This window comes from Girardinichthys multiradiatus, chromosome 13 (genome assembly GCF_021462225.1).
Source record: "Girardinichthys multiradiatus isolate DD_20200921_A chromosome 13, DD_fGirMul_XY1, whole genome shotgun sequence".
NCBI lineage: Eukaryota > Metazoa > Chordata > Actinopteri > Cyprinodontiformes > Goodeidae > Girardinichthys > Girardinichthys multiradiatus.
In genome coordinates this window covers 43,316,643-43,338,108 of record NC_061806.1, presented here as the reverse complement: position 1 = coordinate 43,338,108, position 21,466 = coordinate 43,316,643, and the positions used below count along the sequence as shown (strand labels likewise).

The window sequence follows — 21,466 nt, the reverse complement described above, 5'->3', positions numbered from 1 at the left end:
GAGAAGCATCCCCACAACAGGATGCCACCACCACCATGTTTGACTGTGGGGATGGTATTTTGAAGTTTCCTCCACACAGCGTTTTGCACATGTTCTCCTCATATCAGATCACCTTCTTCCTCATGTTTGCTGTGTCGTCTACATGGTTTGTGGCAAACTGCAAACTGGACTTCTTCTGGCTTAGCGTCGTCAGATGCTTTCTTCTTGCCACTCAGGTGGAATACACCACTAGTCGTTGTTTAAAGGCACCATGTGAGAAAAATTGTATAAATACAGTGATTCTGTAATTTTTAGTTAAATTATTTTCATGTCTTTTTTTTTTCTCAATTCAATTTTTAACATTCATCCATTCTGAATGCAAAGGCAAGAAACAAATAATGTCATTAGGATTTTGGTCTTAAATCATCCATCACCAGCTGATAGAACCTCATGGAGGAGGTGTTACTTTGGAGAACCTTAGTCCAGCTTTACAACCCAGATGACGTTAACCTCGGAGGAGACTCGGAGACTTCTGGGATGTACCATCACGCAGTGGAAACATGGTTCAGATAGTTCAGTTCTCCAGATGTTTTTTGGAAAAGTAGTAGCCAAGTTCTGTGATGGTAGGAGGTTGTATCATGGTATGGGCTTGGATCATTTCCCCTTCTGTGATGCAGAAAAGTCCAGCAGAGATTTTAGGGCAGCATCTGCTGCCTTCAGACCCACATCTTCTCTAGGGGCATCCAGCTTATTTCTCCATGACATTCCAAAGGCCCGGCTGAGGAAGAGGAGGGTGCAGCTGCTGGACTGACCTTTCCACAATGTTGGAGACGTGTTTGCAGGATAAATAACACCGGGAGCTCTTCTTGGTTTTGGATCCTGCATTCCAGAATGGCTTTATATAAGTGGGAACAACTTCACTGAAACATCTTCTCTCTGAAAATCAGGTAACAAAGTACATTAAGAAATTATATTCAAAGAAACTAGTTTTCAGATGGTGTAAGTTGGATTACGGAGCTGATTTTGGATCTTCTGCACTTCCTGGTATTTCGGCATTCATGACTTATGGAGCTGCAGCTCAGAAAGCATTCCTCAGGTACTGATGTTCAAACATTGATCTTCCACACAAAGACGTAATCAATGTTTGGGGGAAAATAACTCTGATGTTGAATAATTGCACTGAATTGATTATCTAAAGAAAGCCTGAAAGCTTTTATTGTTGATTCTTTCTAAAATAAAAATCTCCGGTGAGTCAGTCGGCATCCAGGAGAGAGACGTCTGAAGGCTTTACATTCAGTCTTAGAATACCTTTAAATATAATTAGCATTCCGGCAGAACCGTTCCTGTTCTGGGCCCGTAACGATCCATTCAAATATGGAAAGGTGGCGTGTGGGATAAACGGCAGCATAAATCAGGGAGTCAGGGAGGTAAAATTGTCCTGCTGTGAGATTAATTTACCTCCTACATTCCACATCCACCTACAAAATTGCTAAAACATCTTTTTCTTTTCAGTCAGATAAAAACACACAGAACTGCTGCTTTATTTCTATATTTATGTTGTTGATGGATCAGGAACAAACACGACTAACTGAACAGAACATGATGATCTGCAGCTTAATCTTTTCCTCATGGATATTTCAGTGATGGCATTAATTATGAATCACTTTAAAGAAAAGTCCCAGAGGGTCCCTTAAAAAGCAAAATGTAGCTTCTAACTAAATATTTAGCATATGAACAATAATCTCCCTGCCTATTTGACAATTTCTTTTTGTTAATTAACTCAAAACAAGAGTTGGCTGTAAAATCATGAAATCTGCAAGAATTAAACAAGCACATCCAGCACCGTCCAAACCAGGAGTGTCTGGTCCAGTCCGTTAGCAGCATGTTGTAGACAAAGACATTACTGAAAAACAGACTTCAAGCTATGAATATGATTTAGCTCAGGTCAGATTTACATGCTGGATGAAGTATTTAACCCTCTGAAGAATGACCATATGATGCTGGGCAACACTGCTGCTTATTGTGAGGTTTATTAAGGACGCGATGAAGCATGTTCCTGACCAACTGACCCAGAACTCTGCACAGGGGCTGACATCAGGCTCCCCAGCAGAGCCTTCAGGAGTTCTCAGATTTTCTCGGTGGATGGTTAACGCTCTGTTATTTCTCTCCTTTTGTTTCCAACAGAAACACGACAATAATTTGATGCCGACACAGAGAAGAGAGCAGCGTAACCAGGCAGCTGAAATGCTTCATCAGGAGCTAATAAAATAAAAGCACACATGTGCTCTTTTCATTCCTCTGGAGGCAGCGAGGAGTAAAACGTGTTGTTCCTCAGTGAAACACCTCAGCACATTCAGCTTTTCTGACTCCAGCTTTATGTGGGATCTGTACAGAAAGCAGGTGTGCAGAGGAGGTGTTTCTTCTTGTCTCTGAGCAGCAGCATATTTGATTCGTGTGGTGACAGCAGCTGACACGCCTGTTCAAACGAATGATGTAGCTCCAGATAATAACCCTCACTCTACCTGATTTAACTGGGTAGACTCCACAGCTGGCGTCGGAACGACAAATCAAAAGGAGAGCATCTTCATCTCTCCCTCACCGTTTCTCCGTAGCAACAGGCTGACCCCGTTTCTATGGTTTCTTCAGGACAGAAGCATGTGGGCGCCGCTCAACCTGCAGCAGGTTAATCACCTCAAACAGTCTACTCATTGAGGTGTTGGGGAGTGGATTCCTTCACGTCTGCTTAATGACTTCAGGGCTGTGAGTAAATCAGCAGCTTGTTGCCACTCCCCTCTCCTAGGAGTGTCAGGTGAAGATGGATAACAGGTAGAAACCCTCTGAAAGACAGCCTGAAAGGGTTCCATGCCAGTTTTTTACAGGATTTTGCTTATAAAACCTCTCGGTTAAAGCAATAAAGCAGACAGTTGATGTGGATGTCATTTTATTTCTAACTTCTTCCCCTCCCCTTGTGCTCAGCTTCTGCTTTCTTGGAGCGATGCCTAAGTCCGCCTGCTGTTGCCATGCCACAATTGGAGTAACGGGAATCTTTATTGGTCGTTAACTTAAGGCAGTGTTTGAACGGAGTCATTTCAGAGCCGGAGACACCATCTTCCTCCTGATTTATCACCTCAGCAGAGAGCAGAGTGTGAGCTCTGTTTCTGTCTGTTGTGACAGCAGATGATGAGCCTCACGCTGATGGAAATGCTTTTCTTCTTCCTGGTCCCCAGAGTCCAGAACCACACCCAAACTCCTGATCCACAGAGACCCCTTGAGCAATCTAATTTCCTGCTGCCAGCTGCCCTGAGTGATTACTCTGACCAGCTCCATCGATGCTAGAGGCACGGGGGTTTTATGACTGTCTGTGTGTGACTGCCCATCTGTTGGAGTGTGTTTCTGCAGAGGCACATTTGGAGAACAAACATGGACGGTTCTGTTCAGTTTGAGCATAGTTTTTTATCACAGTTTGGACTTTCTGTCCTCTGGCTGAAAACAGACAAACCGTAGCCTGAATGAAGCTGCTTTTATTAATAAAACAGTAGAAATGAAGCTGATTTCACCTTCATGGTGATTATCTTCACACAGGAGAACTGATCTGCATGCTCCAAACTTCTCTCTAAAAGCTTTTGATTTAACAGCTTTGCTCCAACCAAACATCGGTTATTCTGGTTTTGTCTTTAAAAAGGAAAAATCCCATTTTCTGTGCTTTACAGTCTGATGTGGTATGGACATGTGTAGTTATGCTGCTATAGGCTTAGGCCGCCTGTAGAACCTCATTCGGCCGCCTGTAGAACCTCCTTCGGCCGCCGGTAGAACCTCATTCGGCCGTCTGAAGAACCTCCTTCGGCCGTCTGTAGAACCTCATTCGGCCGCCTGTAGAACCTCCTTCGGCCGCCTGTAGAACCTCCTTCGGCCGCCTGTAGAATCTCATTCGGTCGCTTGTAGAAGCTCCATTTGCCGCCTGTAGAACCTCATTCGGCCGCCTGTAGAACCCAATTCGGCCGCCTGTAGAACCTCCTTCGGCCGCCTGTAGAAACTCCTTCGGCTGCCTGTAGAACCTCCTTCGGCCGCCTGTAGAATCTCATTCGGTCGCTTGTAGAAGCTCCATTTGCCGCCTGTAGAACCTCCTTCGGCCGCCTGTAGAACCTCATTCAGCCGCCTGTAGAAACTCCTTCGGCCGCCTGTAGAACCTCCTTCGGGCGCTTGTAGAAACTCCTTCGGCCGCCTGTAGAACCTCCTTCGGCCGCCTGTAGAACCTAATTCGGCCGCCTGTAGAACCTCATTTGGCCGCCTGTAGAACCTCAATCGGCCGCTTGTAGAAGCTCCTTTTGCCACCTGTAGAACCTCCTTTTTCCGCCTGTAGAACCTCCTTCGGCCGCCTGTAGAACCTAATTCGTCCGCCTGTAGAACCTCCTTCGGCCGCCTGTAGAACCTAATTCGTCCGCCTGTAGAACCTCCTTCAGCCGCCTGTAGAACCTCAATCGGCCGCCTGTAGAATCTCATTCGGCCGCCTGTAGAACCTTCTTCGGCCGCCTGGAGAACCTACTTCGGCCGGCTGTAGAACCTCATTCGGCCGCCTGTAGAACCCAATTCGGCCGCCTGTAGAACCTCCTTCGGCCGCTTGTAGAAACTCCTTCGGCCGCCTGTAGAACCTCCTTCGGCCACCTGTAGAACCTCCTTCGGCCGCCTGTAGAACCTCATTCGGCCGCCTGTAGAACCTCAATCGGCCGCTTGTAGAACCTCCTTTTTCCGCCTGTAGAACCTCCTTCGGCCGCCTGTAGAACCTCCTTCGGCCACCTGTAGAACCTCCTTCGGCCGCCTGTAGAACCTCATTCGGCCGCCTGTAGAACCTCAATCGGCCGCTTGTAGAACCTCCTTTTTCCGCCTGTAGAACCTCCTTCGGCCGCCTGTAGAACCTAATTCGGCCGCCTGTAGAACCTCCTTTGGCCGCCTGTAGAACCAAATTCAGCCGCCTGTAGAACCTCAATCGGCCGCCTGTAGAATCTCATTCGGCCGCCTGTAGAACCTTCTTTGGCCGCCTGTAGAACCTCATTCGGCCGCCTGTAGAACCTCAATCGGCTGCTTGTAGAAGCTCCTTTTGCCACCTGTAGAACCTCCTTCGGCCGCCTGTAGAACCTCAATTGGCCACTTGTAGAAGCTCCTTTTGCCACCTGTAGAACCTCCTTTCGCCGCCTGGAGAACCTACTTCGGCCGGCTGTAGAACCTCATTCGGCCGCCTGTAGAACCTCCTTCGACCGCCTGTAGAACCTCATTCGGCCGCCTGGAGAACCTCCTTCGGCCGCCTGTAGAACCTCCTTCGGCCGCCTGTAGAACCTCCTTCGGCCGCCTGTAGAACCTCATTCGGCTGCCTGTAGAATCTCATTCGGCCGCATGTAGAACCTAATTCGGCCGCCTGTAGAACCTCCTTCGGCCGCCTGTAGAACCTCATTCGGCCGCCTGTAGAACCTCAATCGGCCGCTCGTAGAAGCTCCTTTTGCCGCCTGTAGAACCTCCTTCGGCTGCCTGTAGAACCTAATTCGGCCGCCTGTAGAACCTCCTTTGGCCACCTGTAGAACCTCAATCGGCCGCTTGTAGAAGCTCCTTGTGCCACCTGTAGAACCTCATTCGGCCGCCTGTAGAACCTCCTTCGGCCGCCTGTAGAACCTCCTTCGGCCGCCTGTAGAACCTAATTCGGCCGCCTGTAGAACCTCCTTCGGCCGCCTGTAGAACCTCATTCGGCCGCCTGTAGAACCTCAATCGGCCGCTTGTAGAAGCTCCTTTTGCCACCTGTAGAACCTCCTTCGGCCATCTCGTTCGTTCGTCGTCTTCCGCTTATCCAGGACCGGGTCGCGGGGGCAGCAGACTCAGCAGAGACGCCCAGACGTCCCTCTCTCCAGACACCTCCTCCAGCTCCTCCAGGGGGAGCCCAAGGCGTTCCCAGGCCAGCCGAGAGACATAGTCCCTCCAGCGTGTCCTGGGCCGTCCCCTGGGCCTCCTCCCGGTGGGACGTGCCTGGAACACCTCCCGAGGAAGGCGTCCAGGAGGCATCCGGTATAGATGCCCGAGCCACCTCAACTGGCTCCTCTCGATGTGGAGGAGCAGCGGCTCTACTCCGAGCTCCTCACCCTATCTCTAAGGGAGTGCCCGGCCACCCTACGGAGGAAGCTCATTTCAGCCGCTTGTATCCAGGATCTCGTTCTTTCGGTCATGACCCAAAGTTCATGGCCATAGGTGAAGGTAGGAACGTAGACCGACCAGTAAATTGAGAGCTTTGCTTATCGGCTCAGCTCTCTCTTCACCACAATGGACCGGCACAGCGCCCCCATTACTGTGGCAGCCGCACCGATCCGTCTGTCGATCTCCCGCTCCATTCTTCCCTCACTCGTGAACAAGACCCCGAGATACTTAAACTCCTCCACTTCAGGCAGGAACTCCCCTCCAACCTGAAGAGGACAAGCCACCCTTTTCCGGTCGAGTACCATAGCCTCGGACTTGGAGGAGCTGATCCTCATCCCAGCCGCTTCAGACTCGGCTGCGAACCGCCACAACGCATGCTGTAGGTCTTGGCTAGAGGGGGCCAGCAGGACCACGTCATCCGCAAAAAGAAGAGACGAAATCCACTGGTCCCCAAACCAGACCCCCTCCGGCCCTTGGCTGCGTCTAGAAATCCTGTCCATAAACGTTATGAACAGGACTGGCGACAAAGGGCAGCCCTGCCGGAGTCCAACATGCACTGGGAACAGGTCCGACTTAGTGCCGGCAATGCGAACCAAACTCCTGCTCCGCTCGTACAGGGACCGGATGGCCCCTAATAAAGGGCCCCCGATTCCATACTCCTGGAGCACCCCCCACAGGGCATCACGAGGGACACAGTCGAATGCCTTCTCCAGGTCCACAAAACACATGTGAACGGGTTGGGCAAACTCCCATGAACCCTCGAGTACCCGGTAGAGGGTATAGAGCTGGTCCAGTGTTCCACGGCTGGGACGAAAACCACACTGTTCCTCCTGAAGCCGAGGTTCGACTATCGGTCGGACTCTCCTCTCCAATACCCTGGCGTAGGCCTTACCAGGGAGGCTGAGGAGTGTGATCCCCCTGTAGTTGGAACACACCCTCCGGTCCCCCTTCTTATAAAGGGGGACCACCACCCCAGTCTGCCAGTCCAGAGGCACTGTCCCCGACCGCCACGCAATGTTGAAGAGGCCTGTCAACCATGACAGCCCTACAACATCCAGACACTTGAGGTACTCAGGGCGGATCTCATCCACCCCCGAAGCCTTGCCACTGCGGAGCTTTTTAACCACCTCGGTGACTTCGGCCACCTGTAGAACCAAATTCGGCCGCCCGTAGAACCTTTATCAGCTGCCTGTAGAATCTCCTTCGGCCGCCTGTAGAACCTCCTTCGGCCGCCTGTAGAACCTCATTCGGCCGCCTGTAGAACCTCATTCGGCCGCCCGTAGAACCTCCATCAGCTGCCTGTAGAACCTCATTCGGCCGCCTGTAGAACCCAATTCGGCCACCTGTAGAACCTCCTTCGGCCGCCTGTAGAACCTCCTTCGGCCGCCTGTAGAACTTCATTTGGCCACCTGTAGAACCTCAATCGGCCGCTTGTAGAAGCTCCTTGTGCCACCTGTAGAACCTCCTTCGGCCGCCTGTAGAATCTCATTCGGCCGCTTGTAGAAGCTCCTTTTGCCACCTGTAGAACCTCCTTCGGCCACCTGTAGAACCTAATTCGGCCGCCTGAAGAACCTCATTCGGCCGCCTGTAGAACCTCATTCGGCTGCCTGTAGAACCCAATTCGGCCACCTGTAGAACTTCTTTCGGCCGCCTGTAGAACCTCATTCGGCCGCCTGAAAAGCCTCCTTCGGCCGCCTGTAGAACCTCCTTCAGCCGCCTGTAGAACCTCATTCGGCCGCCTGTAGAACCTCCTTCGTCCGCCTGTAGAACCTCATTCGGCCGCCTGGAGAACCTCCTTCAGCAGCAGTAAGTCTCCGCAGGTTTTCTGTCTGACTTCATCAGTTTCTTCTCTCCAACATAGCTTTAGTTCATTGAAGTTTCTGCTCAGTTATTTTTAAGCCCATCTGCTGATGTTCTAAGTTCTAAAAGTAGAACATTGAGATGCATCAGCTTTTATTTTAGCAAAGATTTTGCTGACCTTTTGTTGTGAGCCAATATTTCAAACAGGAACTGTCTGTTTTTCATAGAAGGATCAAGAACAGATCAATAATTGAATGTACTCACACCTCTGGGTATTAGAAACATGATTAGTTTTTAAACTCATGGATCATTTACAGATTTTTCATTGTCCAACAAGCAACTTTTCAGTGTGTTTCAGTTTGGGCTAAACGTCTACAAATCAATCATCAAAATTGACATAACAGAGAAAGGTTTGGCCTTTATCCCAGCTCTAGCAGAACAACAAGAAAACCTCTTCTGATCTGGATGTTTGGGTTCTTTCTCATGGAGGGTCTAGGCCCAGAGATACATAGCCTTGTAAAAGTGTTTACACCTCTAGAACTTTTCCACATTTTCTCACATTACAGCCACAAACATCAGGGTAGAACATAACTGTGAAGAGGAAGGAACGTGACTCATGGTTTTCAACATTTAAAAAAAAGTGTGGTGTGGATTTGTATCCAGCCCTGGAGTCAGAACTTTATAATTGTAAAAATTTAGACTTTATTGACCTCAGACTGGAGAAATTATCCTCTGCATTTAATCCATCTCTTGGGGAGCAATGGGCGGCCATTGTGTGGCGCCCAGGGGAGCATTCAGGGTCCTCTGGCTGCAGGTCCACCTGCAGGTCTTTGGGGGTTTGTCAATAACAACTTCTTGGTAGGTCTGCAGTTGGTCCTTCCTCTCTCCATGTCCAGATGATGGATTGAACAGATTATGAACATCCGGGAGATGTTTACAGTTTGGGATGTTGTTGCAGAACCTAACCCTGCTTTAATCTTCATCTTAACCTTCTCCATGGCCTGAATGCTGTGTTCTTAGGTGTGCATGATGCTGTTTGTTCTCTAATGCTCTCTAAGAAACCTCTGAGGCCAGAAACAGAAACAGTGCTGACTTTTATTTAGGGCAGTGGTGTCCAGTCCTAGTTGTGTCCTGCGACTGTTAAATGTGGCCCTGGTCCAAAGCACCTGACTAATTGGTTTCACCACATTCTTCTGAGCCCCGCTAATGACCTGAAATTTTAGATTTAATTGTTTTGAAGCAGAAAAAAAACATCTAAATGTTGAGGAACATCTTTCTTCCAGGACTGGAGTTTGACAATGGTGATTTACCAGAGAAAAGCACGCCACACTTTTCAGACTTTTATTTGAAAAATATTGAAATCAGTATATAATTTTCCTTCCACTTGAGATATATGCATTACTTTGTGTTGGTCTGTCTCATAAAATACAAATTCAATACATCATAGTTCGTGGTTATAACTGGACACAATGTGGAAATGCGGGATGAATACTTTTCCAAGGCACTGAATCTGCCTGAAATGACATATAGCAGATTAATTCACAGTCTGAATTTTTTTCGGTCCATAAATTCAGCTGAAAACTTCCAAATCCTCCCCAGCCGCTGGGAAATTTGAGCAGGACTCAAGAGTCGAACTGGATCCTGCTCTCAGACTCATCGACCCGTATAAATTTGCCGAATGTTTGGAATAAGCAAAGGCTTTCCTCCGCATCATCTCCCCCTTCCACATGGAGATCATGAGCAGCGTGGAGAGCAGGACGCCCCCCAGGGTCAGTAGGCACAGTCCCGCTATGACGCACCGGTCCAGATGGGCCCCCACGGTGGCTTTCTCCCGCTCCAGGCGCTCCATCTCCCTGGCGGACACGCTGTCCGGGTTCACACGCACGTCCCTGGGGATGGTGTAAGTTATGGCGACCAGAGAAATGCCGGTCACCAGGCAGGACACGGCGATAATGAATCCGTAGTCCACAGACCTCCGTGATCCGTCGGAAGACAGTTCGTCCTCGGACAGCAGGTAAAGTTCCGTGATGTCCTCCTCCTCCTCTTCCTCCATGTCCTGCTCCTCGTCACCCAGTTCGCTGTCAGCTGTCCGGATCAGCTGCTCCTCAAGGTGAAGATGATGCTGATCTACATCCTGTCTGCAGCTGAAGGAGGTTTCGCTCTCAGATCCCCGGGGCTCTATCCGTGGTGCTGAAGCGTCTCCTCTGCTGCCGCTGCCGGGGGTCCCAGTGTCCGTCACATCGAAGTAAAACAGCTCCAGGTCAGCCATCAGAACACGAGCTGGTTCTCCTGGGTCTGGAGCCCATGAGTCCGGTTCTGCCGTAAAACAAAGAAAAGCAAAGATCCACTCTAAACTCTGAGCGACGCTCGAACTTTACATGTTTGTTCTGCCCAGATCCGCTGACTCCCGAATGAGCGGCAGTTCAAACCTCCTGATTTCATAAAGAATCACATTAAACATGAAGAAATGATCCTCAGCCACACTCACTATTTGCTCTCACGCCATTTTCTGACGCTCCCAGCCACGATCCGACACGCAAACAAACCTAATTCCCCCCGTTGTGGTCCAATAACAGGCTGCTGAGTCCAGCATGATCCCTCTGAGCTCAGATTCAGGACTCACTCCGCGCCCTGGTCATTCAGAGGTTTGCGGACTCCTCCCAAAGACTGCGCCTCGACAGAGCGCCAACTTTGGCATACACACGAGAGCAGAGGCAGGAGGCGACACACTGCAGCTGAGCGGTGGGATTTCAAATTAAAGCACCGCTCTCTGAGACAAAACATGAAAAAACTTCACAATCGGGAAAGTTTTCTAATAAAACATGTTGGATTCATGGTGTCCACTCATTTGCTATTCCTGCTTCATACCATTCAGGGTCAATAGGTCAGAGGCATCCATCCAGCCATGTGCGTCTCAGCCTGACCCGGCTGTGACTCGAGGGTAAGCTAAGACTCATAGGAAAACAGTAACACTTTTAATGAGCTGATTATCTGGATGAATTGAAAAATATGTCATTAAGTAAACCAAATAAATTCAGAGAAGTGACTTTAATGAAATGTCAAGCACCCTGCAGAAGCGGTAAGACCCAAAGCTTAAAGTGAAAAGGCATTTAATTCTATGATTCATTTTTATAAAATCGGGAATAAAGAGGAAAATATGAAGGCAACAACAGAGAAGCTGACAAAGTGCTGAAACAGCCACACCTTGCTGCATGTTTCTGCAGCAGGATGAACATCAGAGTCTGATGTTATTTTTTGCATTCCTGTGGATTTAAAACCTGCGAGCGGCTGAATCAGGTCTGTGAAGCTTTCTGCTCGCTCTGCACACTCATTATTTTTCTGTTTTAATGATGACAGATAGAGCCGAGTGCTTGGAAGTGCCTGTGTTGATTGGTTCGTGGTTCTAAAGTAAATCACTGCAGTCATCTGGTTTGAGTGACAGGAATCATAATTCTCCCTGGAGAACAGAAGAGGTGCAAGATATTTTCAGCTTGACATTTTTCTTTCTGCTGGGATGAACCTCCAAAGCAGACCTCCATCTCCTGTTGGATCTAACAACAACAACAGTGAGCATGGTTCATATTTGCAAAGATTGCTTAAATGTAACAATGATGCTTCAAGCCAACTCACTGCAGTGGACTCTCAGCAGTCTCTCATTTCGATGGAAAGAGTTCAAGGCCACTCTTCTTTCCAAGGTTGCTTCAGTTTCTTCACGTTCCCTACGGCTCTCTAAAAATTGCAGTGCAGTATTTTAATCAGGTTGATGTCTGGACTTTGACTAGACATTTGCAGAACCATTTTTTTTATTCTTTTCCGCCATTCTGCTGTAGATCTGCTGCTGTATTTGGGATTATTGTTCTGTTGATGACCTAGTTTGGATGACGCTTCAGTTGCTGGACAGATGGGCTCACATTTGAGTCTAGAATACTTTGGTAAACAGAGGAAATCATGGTCCACTCAATGACAGCAAGCTGCAGAACAAGCCCAAATCATCATCCCTCCGTCACCGTGCTTGACAGTTGGCATAAGGTGTCTGTGCTGGTCTGCTGTGTTTGGTTTCTCTAAGCATGGTTCTGTCCATATGGTCCTACATCACTACTTTGGTCTTATCTGTCTTATTTGTTCCAGAAGTCTTATCCTTCATCCAGATGCAACTTTGCAACCTAAGTCCTGCGGCCATCTTATTTTTAGTGTGAATACGCTTTCTCCTTCAACCCTTTCAAGCAGCCAAACTGGTTCAGTGTTTTCTAATTGTGGTGTATGACCTTTAACCTGCTAACTGAGGCCTGTAGAGTCTGGGATGGAGCTCCTGGGTTTTCGGTCATACGTCTGACCGTCTTGCTATGACCTTGGGCTGAATCTGCTGGGCTGTTTTTTTTTATTTTTAAATATTTTCTTCTCACACTGATGATCAGTTAATGAATAAATTAATTTGATCAGCAGCACATGATTACTATGTTGCTGTGTAAGTAGCATGGAAGTAGCAAAGATGTGCATGGCTTTTAACTTGCTCAGTTTCTATTCATAATGAGCACTTTTACTTCATGTTATGCACCTAAGAGACTTTGTTCTGAAAAATGTTGCAGCTTTATTTTTGCTGCAGCTAAGTTATGCTTTTTGTGCCACCAGGAGCTGGGAAGTCAGGTGATGCTTGCTCAACTCAACAGATTTCCAAAGATCAGGAAATATTTGCCAGGTTTTTGTTTAAATTGGAGCACAACTCTACTCGATTTGCTCCAGGTCCCAACGCTCCTCACCGTCCCAACTTGCCAGAGGGCTCTAGGAGCTTGTTGATCAACAATAAGCACTGCAGTCTTCACAGCGTTGTCATCTTTCTCTGTCTGCAATTTCTGCTGGGCTTGTAAGGTTGGAAGAAAGTGATGTAATCTGTAATCTTTACAGATCTCACTTCTTGCTCTTCACTCTGGGTCCTTAGCTAGCCGTCTTTCTGTCTCAGATAGCCGCAGCAAGACTGCTTCTTTACCTGAATGGAGAGAAGGAAGATTATGTTTCCACAGTAACGGAGTTGCGTACCTGTTCACATTATTGATTTTTACTCTGGTGGCTCTAAAATGCAGACTACCTATGCATCTTGTCTCAACGTGTTGATAAACTGATTGTATTGCATTGCAGCATGTCTAACTGCCATAATTTATCCACATGACTTAGGAGCTCAGCTTTCGATTGGTTACAGGTGGTAAAGAAGCACTGCTGTTGACAGTTGACTTGTCTGGCCTTGTAAAGTCCATCCTAGCCTGGTGTGAACTGCTGCAGGTCCACCTGGCAGAGAGAGCCGTACTGATTCCTCTGGTCTAACTAAATATGGATAATCTAACCCAATCAGAAGTAGTGGCTGGGCCCCTTTAAAAATTGGCAGTGGGATGTCTCTAAGATGGCGAAACTTCCTCTGCAGAGCTTTCACCGGGTAGGTATAGCAGGCTAGGTTCAGCTCTTTGACTGTAAAGACTTTGTTAATCTGGTCTAGACAGGAGCAACTTAGAAGGATGCAGTGGATCCATGGATGGTGTAGACTTCTTGCCAAACTATGTAGAGTGGGAGATCTTCAGGCTTCCCCTGAAGCCCCAGGCAAGGAATAGCATCATGTTAGAGTATTTTGTGCTCTGACCCATCATCCAATATTGCATAGGTCTCAAGTACTTTTGGGCTGCTCTGGAGGAGGACATGACTCAACTTGAGTAACACGTGGTGGCTACTATAGCAGGCCGATCATTGTATAGAGTCTGACATCGAACTTACGAGGCATGTGCTTGGTTCGGGTAATTGGGATTTACCAATGCTGTGGCATTTTGGCTGGGATTGACTTCATGCAGGATACCCAGAGGCTTCCTCTGGCTTTGGCCTTAAGGTTACACTTGACTGCCTGATGTTCACGTCTGCATCGCCAGCATCGACTGTTTGCTTTAATCCACTCTGTTTTCTGCTCTACTGACAAGATCTTGAAATTGCTGCAGTGATTCAGATAATGCTGCTTGACTAAGAGGCAGGAAACGTGTGAGCCACATCACAGTTCTGTCCATCCAGCAGGGAGAGGAGCTCCAAGGTTTCACTGGAGAAATATCATCTCCAGTAATTAATCCTGCTTCCCGCAAGTGGCAGTCTAGGTTCTTAATGGGGTCACGGTGGCGGTGCACCGGTGGGGCACATGCTGGCTTACATGGGCCTTCATGACCACTAGATGCCATCGGCTTACGTGCAGGTAATTTATCCTATTCTCTGCTCTTGCTAAGAAGATTGCTGAATCATGTTTGCAAAGCGCTGGACATCTCTGGGTAGTTGGTCAGTTTCTTCTCTCACACTAGGGAGATATTTGAGCATTTCAGATGAAGATGCCTGCTCATCATCTGGAACGCATCACCTTGAGATGTAGCTGATCTTGTAATCCTGAAGATATATTGGCAGGTGCCTTGACCTCTGTGACTGGTCTACATCTGGGACATCTCTCTCATGTTGTCTGGACATATTGACTGTAGAGGTTGCTTCGGGCTGCCTACAATAACCAAAAATAGTAATGAGGATTGTAACTGGTTTGTAGGTAAATTATCAATCGCTTCTCTGGGCTCAGAGGCTTCTGGGATGGACCATCATGCAGTGCGAACATGGATCAGATGGATCAGTTGTTGGAAATGGAGCATCCAGCCTGTTGTGAGCAACCAGTATCTGCAGCCAGGTTCTGTTATGGTAGGAGGTTGTATCCTGGTATGGGCTTGGATCATTTCCTCTTCCATGATGGTACTGATGCAGAAAAGTCCAGCAGAGATTTAGAGCAGCATCTGCTGCCTTCAGGACCACATCTTCTCCAAGGATGTCCATTTTCACCAGAACTATAAATATCCATACTACAAAGGCCCTGGTTGAGGAAGAAGAGGGTACAGCTGCTGGACTGGGCATTCTCCAGTAGAGAATGTTGGAGAACTTAAGAGACCAGAAAGACGACCCTGTACCTTTGGAAACCTTTAGATGTGCAGGAAGAACGTGACAAAATAACACCTACAACTTCCCACGTCTCGGTGTCCTCAATGAAAACAGCTTTGGGTGTTGAGAGAAGAAATGGGAACTTTACAAATCGAGAAAACTTCTTGTCTAGAATGAGTTGGAATGAAGCTCATGAGAAAAGAACAATTTTAATGGAACTCCATCATTATGAGTTTATTTTCTTTACTTTTATTGCAAATTCTTCGATTGAGATAATAAATTGTCTCAGTCTAAGAGTTAAGTAAATTTAACATTTTTGACAAATCTGAGGAAAAATCAAAATAAATGCAGCAGCATTAAAAAGTTAGTAATTTGTCATGAAACCTCTAAACTCCAACATACAGTTTTCTTCCTGTACAGACAAACTAAACCCAGGATTTCATATTCAGCAACTGTTGGAAACAGTTTCAACATGCAGAAACTTCCCTGAAAAAAGCTGAAAGTTTGCTCTGAACTTATTCAAATATGCCAGCCATGCAAAAACACAATGCTGCCAGATGAAAGTGGGTAGAGAATGTGGGTTGTATTTGCAAACAGCGAAACTTTGACTTTGTTGCTGCCTGGAGTAACATATCCAACCTTTGTGATCGCCCACATTGCTGTGTACACGTGTTCTTACAGCAGGGAGAGGAGCCTGGCTGCAGGAAGGGGTTGCTTTCACGCTGTTCAGCACATTGGACCAAATAAGACCTAAAACCTGTGACTGCAGCAGTGTTGTTTTTGGCAGCCATCTTAATTTTAGTATTAGTCTTTTGGATGAAAATGCATCTATCTATATGCATGTTTCAACATGTCATTTTCACAAAATACAACCATGTTAAGAAAATAGAATGGCATGGCTCAATTAAACAAGGTAAAATAGATACGTTTCGATAGCTTATTAACCACATGACTGGCATATACTTAACCTTCTGAACTTATACTTAACTTTCATTAATGAGCAAGGGCCAAATTATGGATATATCTGCATTGTTGTGTTTGTTTTACGTGTGTGTGTGTGTGTGTTCCTGTCTTGGCATCACAGTGAGAACCATTTTCCCAATTTCACCATCAAATTGAGGACCGTTTGTACCAAAGTGAGGACATTTTGCTGGTCCTCACGACCTATTTTGCTAACGGTTAGGTTTAGGACTAAGGTGTGAATTGACTTTAGGTTAAGGTTAGGGTTAGACATGCACTGGTAATGGTTAGGTTTAGGGTTATTGTCAGGGTTAGGGCATAGAAAGGGTTGAAAATGACTGAAAATCAATGGAAGTCAATGGGAGTCAACACATGGTCCTCACTACATATAGCAAAACGAGTGTGTGTGTGTGTGTTCCCAGCTTTATTGTAAGCACACCACCAACAGAACAGCTCATGGTTGGGGCTGCATGACTTTACTGACGTACCCTTGTAGCTTTTGGCCTAAAGCTAGCAGACGTTATGTATAACAAAGCATATATAACCCATATATAACGGCGATACATAAACACACAGAGAGATGGCCGCAGCATCACTGAATATAAACATGGTTAACATGCTGCTAATGTTACAGAAGCCAAGTTCATTTAGGCTCAAGGGGACAGCAGCAGGTCTGAGATACGTAATCTAAAAAACAAAATCCGGAAATCACAATGTATGATTCTTTAATAATTTATTTGTGTTACTGCTGTCATAATGTTTCGAACAGATTTGACACACATGCAGAAAGCAATTCAGGAGACAGAGTTTAACGGTAAGGAGTTTATTTACAGGAAGTTAAAATGTGCAGGAAACGGGAACCGGGATACCAACTGTAAAATAAACAGAACGGTGAGCAAGGGGAAACTCTGGACCTATGTTCTTAAATGATAATTCTGTTTCACTGATTTGAAGGAGAGATCCGCCAGAGGAGGGTGGAGAGACCAGAAGGTTGTTTACCCATGGGACTGGAGACTGTGAACACTGGTGTGCCAGGACGATAGATGGTCCAATAGTTTCTGTAGTTGGTGCAATGGAAGAAGGAGGGTGGACAGGGTTCACAGAAGGAGATCCACCGAACGAAGGAATCAGGAGACTGCCAACTGGTTTGATCCAATGAGGTAACAGTAGGCTTGAGTCTTGGTTCATGGAGCTGGATAGTTTCTTTCCAGAAGACGGTAATCCAGGCTGGGTTCGATGCTGAAGGCAAAGTCAGGTTCAGGTAACCTGCAAGGCAACAAATCCAAAATTGCAAAAAGAGCAAAGCAAGGTCAAGGCAAAGGTAAAGTTGCTTGAGCTGTACCACAAAGGGCAACACTCTGGCAGTGAGTTGCTGGTAGCCTCCTCCTTAAATACTCCTCAGCAGATCATCAAGGAGATAGAGAACACCTGTCACCTCTCCTCCGGTTCAAAACGCCATCTAGAGGCTAAGAACAGAAATAGCACCAAACAGACAGACATGGCACAGATCCTGACAACTGCTGCAAATAAGTATTTGAACACCTGCCAATCAGCAAAAATTGCCAAGCAGCTTGGTGAAAAAAGATCAACTGTTGGAGCAATTATTAGAAAATGGAAGAAGCTAAACATGACTGTCAATCTCCCTCAGACTGGGGCTCCATGCAAGATCTCACCTAGTGGCGTATCAATGATCCTATGAAAGGTGAGGAATCAGCCCAGAACTACACGGGAGGAGCTGGTCAATGATCTGAAGAGAGATGGCACCACTGTTTCCAAGGTTACTGTGGGTAATACACTAAGACGTCATAATTTAAAGGTTCCCCTGCTTAAATCTGCACACGTCCAGGCCCGTCTTCAGTTTGCCCATGACCATTTGGATGATCCAGAGGAGTCATGGGAGAAAGTTCTGTGGTCAGATGAGACCAAAATAGAACTTTTTGGTCTTAATTTCACTCGCTGTGTTTGGAGGACGAAGAATGATGAGGACCATGCCAAAAACACCATCCCTACTGTGAAGCATGGGGGTGGAAGCATCATGCTTTGAGGGTGTTTTTCTGCACATGGGACAGGACAACTGCACTGTATTAGGGAGAGGATGACTGGGCCCATGTATTGCCAGATTTTGGGGAACAACCTCCTTCCCTCAGTTAGAGCATTGAAGATGGGTCGTGGCTGGGTCTTCCAACATGACCTGAAACACACAGCCAGGATAACCAAGGAGTGGCTCCCTAAGAAGCATATCAAGGTTCTGGAGTGGCCTAACCAGTCTCCAGACCTAAACCCTACTGAAAATCTTTGGAGGGAGCTCAAACTCCGTGTCCCTCAGCGACAGTCCAGAAACCTGGCTGATCTGGAGATCTGTGTGGAGGAATGGGCCAAAATACCTGCTGCAGTTTGTGCAAACCTGGTGAAAAACTACAGGAACCCTTTGACCTCTGTAATTGCAAACCAAGGCTACTGTACCAAATATTAGCATTGATTTTCACAGGTGTTCAAATACGTATCGGCAGCAGTAACACAAATAAATTATTAAAACATCATACAATGTGATTTCCAGATTTTTTATTTTTTTTTAGATTATGTCTCTCACAGTGGACCTGCACTTAAGATGAACATTTCAGACCCCTCCATGTCATAATGTGGGTTTCTGTTGGACCAATATGCGGGGAAGAACTCTTATTGTTCATGGCAGGAAACAGACAGGGTACCAGGCGTGCACAAAAACACAAACAACACATAAGGAACCAGCGGGGAACAAAGGAAACAAAAGGGACTTAAATACAAAACTGGACAGCAGGGAGAACCAATGATACACGTGACCAGACAATCAGGGCAAAACACAGAACAGGTGTGGGCTTGGGGTGCAGAGAGACAGAAAACAAAGGACTAGACCAGGTAAAATAACAAACCACAAACTCAAGAACTCAAAACACAAGCAGGTATGACACTCCATGATTTCTAAGTGGGAGAACTTGCAAAGTGGCAGGGTGTTCAAATACTTATTTTCCTCATTGTACAATATGACAACGTATCACACTTACTGCCTGGCCATATGATAACTTGTATTTTCTACACATAACACATATAAGCTAATCAATGAATGTTAGCACAAGCAATAACTCCATCCTTAGATTATCCGAATTTTAGTGTGGTGAGCCTTTAGGCATAGCTTGAGATTTGTGATATTTTCACACCTAGTTTGTGGCCACATTAACGCCATCTTGCTCTACAATACATTAGGTTTTTCTTTCGGATTGACCATATTAAAAGTATGTTCATAGATGTCTTTGTGTCTTTGTGGTTTCCAACAACCAAACTCCTATCTAGAACGTGCCGCGGGTGGCATGGTCCATCAGTAAACTCGTGGTGGTGGATATGACCACACAAAGACAGGATGGAGCAGCATTGCTGATACTTCTCAGCTTTAGACTGACAGATTATATGCACAATAGGAAGAAATGACATGCATTTGAATGTCTGACAGAGCACCCACTAACATCGTCTCGTCAATGAAAACCCACACAGATCTCGTCATGTTTTAGTTGTTAAAGAGCCACGTTATCATGAAAAAAGGGATGTCAAGGAAATAATTTTATGATTGTTGACATAAGCACTGGAATGCAGAACACATTAGGACCTGAAACATGTAGACTCATCCCTCAACGTGGCTTCAAAACAGCAGAAATGAAGAACAGGTGGAAGAAGAATGAAATTCCTTTGATTGGATCACTTGCTTTGGAGAAACTCTTGGAACACAGTATCCTGTGCAGGTCAGACCCAACAACAGACTGACAGAAACACCCAGACTCAGTCTGAATGTTTCGTACTGCAGACCGTACAATAATTAGTCCTACAGGAAACAGCCAACTGACGTTTAAAGTCATAGGTTTTCAGCGGGAGGTTTCTGGTATGTGTGCACCCCATTGGTTTCTGGTTCAGATGAAACTCACAAGAAAAAGGATTTCTGTGATATTTACTGGAGGAGCTTTAAACCTAATCAGATTTATGACGTTCCCAAGGGAAATCTTAGGTTTGAAAGAACTGCAATAACTCAAACTGTTTAACTGTTGTGAACATTATATTACCATATCAAAGTGTTTCCTTATGGAGAAAAATGATTGATAAGGGAAGAAATGAAAGTTGAAGAAAGCCTTTATCAGCTGAAATAATAAAAACTCTTAGATTGAGACCAAGACATGCTCAACAATTGTTCAGTGTTCTGTGATCCCTTGATATGTTCTAAAGATATGGAGGTTTTACAAACCCAGCTATCCTATTCAAAGTGGCTCTGCTTAGAAGGACGGACGGATGGACGGAGCCCCAGATTTCATCAGATAAAAGCATTTGATGGGCAGAATAATGATTGCAGCTGTTGTCCTCTCAGCTGGATGTGACTGTGGTTGTTCTTCTACCTGAACCTTCAGTGTTTTAGGTGACTCTGAGTCTCTGCTGTGTTTACAACACACCTCTTCAGGCTTGGTTTGTTCTGCAGCTTCAAAGCAATCATAAAAATCAATGCTGCTTCAGAGTCAATCAGGCCAGGCAGAAATCGCAGCTCATAGCTCCAGATTTTCTTGCCTGCTGAGCTGAATTCTCTATTTACCTCAAACACCATAACCATGTTCACATCTCCTACATGTTTACTGGTGAATACTGCAAGTAAAAGAAAGCCTTGATGCTGAGATGTACATATTTTGTTCTTGCTGACAAGTAGGTCAGCTGGATCACAGCTTCTTTCTCCACCCAGAAACACCAAAGCTTAATGTCTATGCTGTGTGGGGACGTCTTTAGGATCTGAGTATCTTTCCTTCAGCTGTCAGTGAGTTCGATCAGAGTCTGTGAGGGAAAGCTTTGTGTTGGCTCTCACATCCAGAGTTTCTTATTTCTGTTTGTGTAGATAAAATGTCTTTATTCTTTATAAAAACAGACATTACTGACTGTCTGTGTATGGGAGAAAAATACATATATAAGTTTGATCAAATGTACATAAAAAAGGTGGAGTGCTCCCTCCAGGTCATAGATGAGTCTGCACCTTAGGAGAAGGACCAGTTCCTGAGTGATGAGAGAATGGAGCATGGGATGGACCAGAGCTTCATCAGCAGTAATGAGGGAATTGCCCCCTGCTATGACTGTGATAGAGGAGCTAAGCTGAAAGGTGGATCTCTGGATCTTCTGCTCCACCTTTGTTCTAACTCTCGCCAATGGTCCTGAGATATGGATTAGAGCTGAAAGAAGGAGATCTTGGAAACAAGCAGCTGAAATGAACTTCCTCTGGATGACAGAAAGTTTGCTCTTTAAATCAGAAGCAAGGCTCAGGGGTAGAAACAGAAACTTTGTAAAAATTCAAACGGTTTAAACCTTAGAAACCATCAGAGACAGAAAATCAGACACCTCATTATTTTTTGGATTGTCTTAAAAACTCCTTAGGGGAAAATATTAATCTCTGAGAACATTGTTTAAAATAAGAGAGATGAAACACCTTCAACATCTGAGATCAAATTTGGCTTTGTCTCTCAGTGTGTAAATTACTGACAGGCTGCACGCACATCCAGCTCAACATTAAACTTCAAATAGAAGATGAACTCATAAAAGCCTCAGTGCATAACTTTGAAAACCTGTT

The 21,466-nt window shown here is 46.1% G+C and overlaps 1 protein-coding gene and 2 long non-coding RNA genes across 3 annotated transcripts; all 3 read right to left on the bottom strand.

The window, feature by feature from the left end:
* Window positions 1-653: 653 nt before the first annotated feature.
* On the bottom strand, window positions 654-3,003 carry LOC124879622. Its single transcript, XR_007041066.1, has 2 exons — window positions 2,502-3,003; window positions 654-915 (listed from the first exon to the last, which is right to left on the bottom strand). It is a non-coding gene; the product is annotated as an uncharacterized LOC124879622 (long non-coding RNA).
* A 6,277-nt stretch (window positions 3,004-9,280) lies between these two features.
* Window positions 9,281-10,685, bottom strand: LOC124879621 (transmembrane protein 74). The gene is made up of 2 exons (XM_047384312.1): window positions 10,442-10,685; window positions 9,281-10,269 (listed from the first exon to the last, which is right to left on the bottom strand). The coding sequence occupies exon 2, from the start codon at window positions 10,220-10,222 to the stop codon at window positions 9,524-9,526; it is 699 nt and encodes a 232-aa protein (XP_047240268.1). The 5' UTR covers window positions 10,223-10,269; window positions 10,442-10,685; the 3' UTR covers window positions 9,281-9,523.
* Window positions 10,686-16,653: 5,968 nt separating this feature from the next.
* LOC124878766 lies at window positions 16,654-17,243 on the bottom strand. Its single transcript, XR_007040851.1, has 2 exons — window positions 17,189-17,243; window positions 16,654-17,112 (listed from the first exon to the last, which is right to left on the bottom strand). It is a non-coding gene; the product is annotated as an uncharacterized LOC124878766 (long non-coding RNA).
* Window positions 17,244-21,466: the final 4,223 nt, after the last annotated feature.

Coding starts and splice junctions, on each gene's coding strand:
- LOC124879621 (XM_047384312.1), bottom strand. CDS start 10,222: ATGGCTGACCTGGAGCTGTTTTACTTCGATGTGACGGACACTGGGACC.